The sequence below is a fragment of the Pediculus humanus genome, genomic scaffold (assembly GCF_000006295.1).
Source record: "Pediculus humanus corporis 1103172108266 genomic scaffold, whole genome shotgun sequence".
In the NCBI taxonomy this organism is placed as follows: domain Eukaryota; kingdom Metazoa; phylum Arthropoda; class Insecta; order Psocodea; family Pediculidae; genus Pediculus; species Pediculus humanus.
Genome location: NW_002987835.1, coordinates 138046 through 146508, shown reverse-complemented (window position 1 = coordinate 146508; position 8463 = coordinate 138046). Strand labels below are relative to the sequence as shown.

General features: G+C 30.7%; 1 protein-coding gene across 1 annotated transcript; it reads left to right on the top strand.

Moving 5' to 3' along the window:
* Positions 1-4680: 4680 nt before the first annotated feature.
* On the top strand, positions 4681-8463 carry Phum_PHUM497620 (uncharacterized protein; the record flags this gene model as incomplete). The annotated part of the gene is made up of 3 exons (XM_002430698.1): positions 4681-5212; positions 7643-8017; positions 8438-8463. The coding sequence occupies 3 exons, from the start codon at positions 4681-4683 to the stop codon at positions 8461-8463; spliced, it is 933 nt and encodes a 310-aa protein (XP_002430743.1).

Sequence of the window (8463 nt, the reverse complement as noted above, 5' to 3'; positions counted from 1 at the left end):
AAATTTTGTTTGAATTTCTTTTGTGAATTAAAATGACGTCCGCCATTTTTTTTTAAACAATGTTTTTTCTGTTGACATTAATTGTTTTTTTCTCTATTAATTAATAAATAAAAATGTAATTAACGGATGATTTAATAAAATTATTAACTGGAAATTGATTAAAGAAATTGTCGTGTCACCAGAAACGAAATGAAATTAAAAAAATTTGTTTTGTTTGTTTTTGTATTTATTTCATCAAATATTAAATCGTTATTATTATCATCATTAATGAAATTAAATTGTTTGGCCCGGTTTAAAACAAGACCTTAAAAACCTTAACCTCGGGGCGGTCCGTACCTGAATTTCGTAAGATTTTTTTTTTTTTTTTTTTGATAAATAAAATGAAATTATTACCGGTTTTTGTGACTACCGAAAAACAAAATAATAATAATAAATTTGGTTCATTTTTTTTTTTTTTTTGAAAATCAGGTTGTAGAAAGGAGGAAAACTTTTTTTTTTTTTTTTCGTACCTGAAATTAAATTTTTTATATTTAAAAAAAAAAAAATAACAAATTCCGATTATTATTATTATTAACATTTATATTTAAAAAAAAAAAAATTATTAACAATACACTTAAATTTTTAACTTAATAATTACCGTAATTTTTTTTTTTTTTTTACTTAAACGAGTAAAATAAAAATAAAAAAAATTTATAAAACTGGAAAAAAATGATCATCATCATCATCCGTTATTTTTCCGATAATTTAAATTTAATAATTAACTGGAAATTTTTGTTTTTTTACAAAACCTCTCCGTTATATAGGATCTATAAAAGAATTTTTAGCAGAAGATATAATAATAATAATAATAAATTTTTGCAAAACACGTTTAATAAATAATAATATATATATTTTATTTAACCGCCGTTAATTGAGAGAGAGAGAGAGAGAGAGAGAGACAGCGAGAAAGAGAGAGAAAGACCTTAAAATGATTAAAAAAAAAACACGGATAAAAATAGCGGAAGAAAAAAAAATTCCGAAGGATTTAATTGAAATTTAAAAATTGGCGGGAAAATAAAATTCGACAAAAAACCCTTTTAAAACCATAGAGTAAATAAATAAAATAACTCGGATAAAAATAGCGGAAGAAAAAAAAATTCCGAAGGATTTATTTCAAATTTAAAAATTGGCGGGAAAATAAAATTCGAAAAAACCCTTTTAAAACCATAGAGTAAATAAATAAAATAACTCGGATAAAAATAGCGGAAGAAAAAAAAATTCCGAAGGATTTATTTGAAATTTAAAAATTGGCGGGAAAATAAAATTCGAAAAAAAACCTTTTAAAACCATAGAGTAAATAAATAAAATAACTCGGATAAAAATAGCGGAAGAAAAAAAAATTCCGAAGGATTTATTTGAAATTTAAAAATTGGCGGGAAAATAAAATTCGAAAAAAAAACCCTTTTAAAACCATAGAGTAAATAAATTTTTTCCTGAAACAATCGTAAAGTAAACAATGAAAACAAAGTTAAAATCAATTTTTTTTTTCTTCTACTTTTTACTCTAGATTAATAAGGTCCCCCTTTTCCTGTTACCCTTCTACTTCCTCTTCTACCTCCCCTTCTGCCCCCCTCATTATAAAATTACGTTCATATTTATCTAATGAATCATTTCTAATGTCTAATTAAGAAAAAATTTCTAAACTTTAACCTTAAGTTTTTTTTTTAACGCCATTTTAAAAAAAATACAATTTTTTTAAAGAGAGAGAGAGGGGGGGAGGAAGGGGGGAAGGGAAGGGAGAAGACAAAATGACGCATTCATCTATTTCTCTTAGAGTAAAAAAAAAAAAAAATTATTTTAGTAATTAATCATGATCAATTAAAAGAAAAGCAGCAAGAACGATCGATTAATTATATAAATAACCGACGACTAAATCATTATATTTTCGGTAATTAGCGAATTTACAAATTCGTACCTGATTTTTTTAAGGTTTTAGCATTCTGCTACCACTAGTAATTGTCATTTCCAAATATGGTTAAAATTTATTTTGATACATTCGAACTAGATAATGATAATTAAAAAAAAAAAAAAATTTATAATAAGAATTTTCGAAAGTATATCTTTTAACGTGACGTCACATTAATTTAACATAACCGGTATATTTGGCGCCTTAATTCAAGTTCAAAAACGGTCATTACCGGAAGTTTTAGTTTTTTGTGAACGTGTTGCAATTTCAGCAACTGACGAAATTCCCGGAGAGAAAAAAAAACGTTGATTTAGACCATAAATTAAAAAACTTTGCCGGAAGTGATGGTGTATTCTTGTGATCCAACTACTCGGAGGTTAGGGGATGTTTTAAGCGCGGGGGGTTCTGGAATTGGCGTTCACTAGGGGTAAACCTTCAAGTTAAATGCTTTGGGGAAGGGCGAGGCAGCCAGGTTGAGTTCGAAAAGGGGAAAAATCGGTCCAAAAGTTACCGAGTTGAGAGTCGTGAGTTCAATTTCAGCTCGTCCAAACAAGGACAGATCTGTACCTGCGGAAGGGGTTAGTGACCTAGCACCCTTTCGAGGCATTGAGAATGCGTCGACGGGGTGAACTGGATGTTTCATCCAAAATAGGGTAAATGCAGAGCTGCGACGTGAAAGGAGGGCAGATGAACGATCAAACAAAATTCGTGACTTCGGCCATCTCTCTCTCTCTCTCTCTCTCTCTCTCGGAAACTCGCAGACTCTACGAAAGAGGCGTGAACGATGGTGGCAGCTCAAGATCGCCTTTCAAGAGCACGATGGAGAAAGGTTCCAGACGAACTCGAAAAGCGGTCGTTACAGTTCCAAAGTATTCCAGGACAGGTATTGAGTCTCTTGCTCGTTTTCGTCGGGAAAAAATTCTACCCCCCCTTCAGTATGAGTGCACCCCCATCTTGATCAACGTTGAAGAATAGTTACGTCCTTCCCGAAAGATTAAAGTGGTATCTCGGGACTGTCATCAAGGTTCCCAGAATCTTCCTCGGATAGAGCGGAAGTTCTACCATTGCGAGTATGAATCTGACGGTTCTGGCTCTGCAGGGTGTTGTAGGAGTGTTCCGAAACGTATGTTGTACTCCCGCGAGCGCTCTTCCTTCCGGGAAAGAGCACATAGTTCGGTAGTCGCTTCTGCTCAGTCCCACACCCCCTCTGCCACCGGTCGGGGAGTTTAGTGCAAAATGCATTTAAAACCGCCTTTTAATTAAAAAAAAAAAATTAATAATTTTTCCCATAATATAATTAATAATGATAATGATAACAAAAATTTTACTGTTGTCCGCCGACCATTTCACATTTAATTAAATATAATTGATTTACTTCTGAAAATTCCCACAATTTTACTTCTATTTACGACCGCCTCTCTCCCCCCCCCCCCATAATATGCTAAACGTTCTTTTTTTTTCCACGATGTTCTGCACGATGATGAGTATGGAAAATTACAAAAAAAAAAAATATAATTTGTATGTTTAAACATTTTTTTCCTTTAACCTTTGCGAAGCTGTGATTGAATTGACCCTAAACGTACTGGAAATCATTCATTAAAAAAAAAAAAAATTTTCCATGCTCCATAATTTTTTTTTAGTCTGTACCTGACCCGGCATAAAGAAACGTTTTGTGGGATGAATAATAAAATAGAAAAAACAGGCGTGGAAGAAGAACCTTAAGAGGATAGAGACACTATTATGGAAGAGATAACTGATAATAAGGCGTAGTATAGACTCTATGAAAAAAAAAAAAAAATGTCTAACGCATGGTATATGTCCCCGATATTTGTGCTCATTCCCCGCCGCCATCACCACCGCCGCCTCGGAATCACCTGCCCACAACCGTCACTATGAAAATACCCTCTAACTCACCTTAAAGATTAACCAAAGCCATTTCTTTCTTAACGAAAATCAACATTTTTTTTCCTTCTTTCATTTCAACTTAATAAAGTAATAAATAAATAAATAAACCGTTAAATTTTTTTTTTTTTTCGTTTGCCGATTTCAAATAATCGTTCGAATCGTTCGAAAATTCAAAAATTCGAACGTCGAATGAATTCAAAAAAAAAAACATGGGAAAAATATAAAAAGATATGTGTAACTCGTGTTTAACTTTCGACACGAGAGATCATTTTATAATCAAAAAAAACTCAACTCGTCGGTTGACGAATGAAGGCTCACCTTTAAATCGGGTTTGAAAAAAAACGTTTTTGGAACTCTCAACGTGTTAGAGAGACGGTTAAAGAAGTGAAGTCGTGGGTATTAGTTATCACTTGAGTGAGTGCCGTGATAATGTTACCATCATTTTACCGGTCGTTCGGATACGAATTTAAATAAAACTCGCTAAGTGAATTTACGGAATTATATTTTATTTAAATAAATAAATAAGTATAAATATTTAAATAATTAATATTAATAAATAGGTACCATCTTTTTATTTAATAATTTTTTTCAATCCGTTCGTTAAACGGATTACTTATTACTTGATGATTTAATAATTTTTTTTTTTTTTTTTTTTTTAAATGGTGATGGTAATGAGGATTTTTAATAAATGGTGTTATTATAATAAAAATTATTTATTTGTTTCAGAACAAACACCAAATGAACTAATCGAAATGAATTTAATAAAATGTCGGCCATTTTTAAAAAGAACGTCGTCGTCGTCGTCGTCGATAACGATCGCCGTTTTTTTCATGCTTTTTTTCATCGTTAACGTGATAAAATCACAGGAAAATGTCGTCGACGATGACATCGATGACGACGATTTCGACGAGGAATTATATTCCGTCATATATTCGGTAAGAGACGATGATGGATCTCTATGGTCGAATTCTCGTAAAATTCGATCTATCGATATTAATCGATATTCTACGAGTTCGAATACGACGAGTAATAATTACACGTTAACGGACAATTCCCTGTGGAACGATTTGTGGTTCGAATGTAAGAAAAAACCGTCGTTCACGTGCGTTCGAACGGGTGTTTTTAAATATTTGGACAAAAGTTTAGATAATTCTAAAGATTTAAGGCTCACGGATTCATTGTTTTTCCGCGGTAATAAAAATAAATATAACGGTTTTTGTGAGAACACGGAAGAGGAAATGGAAAAGTGTTTGAAATACAACGAAGAAAAATTAAAAATCACAAAAGTCGCGGATAGTGAAAACAACAACGACAACAATGACGTCAAATTAAACGATACCATTGACGTAATAACCGGCAACGGTAAGAAAATCAATTATTATTATTATTATTATTTGTTTTTCCAGCCCCATTTCATCCTATAGCATCCATCATTATTATTATTATCATCACGACAACCGGATATTCACACCATTCGCAAAAAAAAATATCGAAAATTTAGAAATTTTTTTCTTTTTTTCACGCGTCGAATCATTTTACGGCGGTCTTATTATTATTATTATTATTAAATGATAATAATAATAATAATTTCAAGTGTGTATCCGTGTCGATAATTTCGAATCATTCATTCATTCATTCATTTAATAATTCGCAGAATGATTTTTTATTTTTTTTTTTTTCTAGTAAAAAATAAATAAATGCTTTAGTGTGTGAGTGCGTAAAAGGTCAACGACCATCGTTTCGTTTTCGTTCGAAAAAAATTATCATTATCATTATTATTATTAGTAGTTGTAACAGTAGTAGTACTTAAGAAAAAAATGTTTAAAATAGGAAATGTTTGTAGGGGCGCACCTTAATATACGCCATATTGCGATTGCCATCGTTTGTTATTTTTTTTTTCTTTTTTTCCCTTCGTAATCTTGAAAAAATGCGTCAATCTCGATGACATGTAACCTCCATTCCAAGATAAAGTTTACAACAAAGTTTCACTCAATTCAAACAAACGAACAAACAAACAAACAAACGTAGTCTCAGTCGTGAAAAAAAAAAATAAAAAAAGAAAACGTTGGCAATAGTTATAATAATAATGATAATGATAAAGTGAAAATTTTCGCGGTTTGATTTTAGTTTAAAAAAAAAGAGACTAGAAAACTACCGCAAAACGTTTTACATAAGTTTTAAACGATATCATCATCATCATCATCATTATTATTATCATTAATGAATTTCGCATATGTTTCTTCATCTCACCCACGCACGCCTCCTCCCCGTAGAAAAAAAAAACGAAACAAAAATTCGATCCGTTTCGAAATGGGAATGGGACTCCCGTTCCGTTTTCATTCTCTATGATGTTCTCTCTTTCTCTCTCTCACACACACACACACACACACACACTCTCTCTCTCTCTCTCTCTCTCTCTCTCTTTTAAACGGTCGTTAGCGATTTTAATTATATGGGTTAACATTCGTTATTATTATCAATAAGAAAAATTAATATATATACCATACTTAAAACGAGATTTTTTTTTTTTTTGGGTTCGAATTTTGCCTTAATTACCAACCATCTCGATATTAGTTTTTTACTAATTTCTTTTTAGTTATCATCATCATCATCATCTTCATCATCATCATCATCATTATTATTATTATCAATATTTACATTTCAAACTAATTAACAATCACGTGTAAGTAATTAATCGCGTGTGATAAAAAAATACGTTCGCCATTTTTTTTATTTCACCATTTATTTTATTTTTTTTGTTGATTGCAAAAGACAGAACAAGAGAAAGATTAAAAATGTTGTAGTACCGGAAATAGAAAAAGAGAGAACGAGTAAAAAAAAAAAGGCGGGAAAAGATTTTGAATTCTTTCTTGATTGTTTTGTCGTTTCTTCGGTCACGGTTAAAAATAAATAAACAAACGGTTTTATTTATTTATTTATTTTATTTCGTCGTGTTACTTTTTTTTTTTTTTTTATAAATAAAATATTATCTACTTTTAAAAAGTCAACAAACAACAACAACAACATTTTATTTAATTATCTATTTGTTGTTTGTTGTTGTTTTATTACTGCGTTAACCTAAAAAAAAAAAAAAATAATAAAAAGGTAAAAAGTTAAATAGATAATTCGAATATTAATATTAATAATAATAATAAAAAATTGGAAAATTTTTTTTCAGTTATTTTTTTAACTGGAAAAATTTTTTTAAATAAAAACGAGTTTTGACTTATAATCCGGTAACTACCTTTCTTCTTCTTCTTCTTCTTCTTCTTCTTCTTCTTATTATTATTATTATTATTATTATTATTATTATTATTATTATTATTATTATTAAATTTCTGGAACGTTCTTGAAAAAAACGGTTAATTAAATATCTTAGTAGTAGGTGATGATAAAAATTTTTTTTTTGCTTAAACGATGACTCTAATCAATTTCGTACGATATATAATTATAAAGTTTTTTATGTTGTTGTAGTGGTTGTAGTAGTAGTAGTAGTGGCAGTAGTAGTTGTAGTGGCAGTAGCCTCGAGGAGTCTTTTAAACATGCTTAATCTAGTTTACTAGACCGCAAATTAGGGCCTTTTTTTATAAAAAAAAAGAAGAAAACTTTCAAGTAAACGTTTAAACCAAATCAAAATCCGGTTTTCCTCCTCCCCATCCCCTCCCACCTCCCCCCGATTTAAATTCCGTCTTTTTTATTATTTAATTTCTAATGACACGAAAGTAAATTATTAAAGAAGGCGCACGTTCGCGTGTTTCATTTTAATCTTATTCGTTTTTAATTATTTTTCAGGTAGCGATTATAACAATAATAATAATAATAATAATACAATAACGGATACGGATAATAAAAATTCAACTGGAGAATTTATAAAAAAAGAAAATGATGATGATGATGATGATAAGACGACGGGAGAAGTAGGAGGAGGAGGGTCGTTAAGCGATCTCAGCGATATATTATACGATAAGGGTACCCATTTTTTAATGACGCACGATATGGAAGTTCAACTTCCGGAAATGTTTTTCGGCGGTGGATCAATCAAATTAGAACCTAAATCATACGTCGAAGGAAACGACACGGAAGAAGAAGGTGCTTTGGTTAAAATCGTTTTTAAACCTCCGTCACCGCCTTCTCAGGTTGTCAAAGGAAGAGTCTTACATCAATTGAGTAAGTGTAAAAAAAAAATTTTATTCTCACCCCTCACCTCTCCGGGACCGCGCGACGAATTTAAAAAATAATAATGATGATAAAACAAATTATGCGAACACGTACGTCAGTGCCCCCCGCGCCCCCCACTCTCCCTCCATTTCTTTTTTAAAAGGGATTTTGAGTTTTTACGTATAACGAACCGATGATGACACGTGACAAATATTTAAATTTATCAAACGAAAGTTTTTTTTTAGGCAACAAGACGAATTCCCGCCAAAAAAAAATTTAAAATTTATGGCTCGATTTTGTTTTGTTTTCGATGCCAATTATTCTTTCTCTCTCTCTCTTTCTCATTTATTAAACGAAAGTGAAAAAAATTTCACATATCTGTTACTAATAAAAAAAAAAAAAAAAAAACGATCATAAATATTTCGAAAGTTAATTTGATGGGATCCGTTTTATGA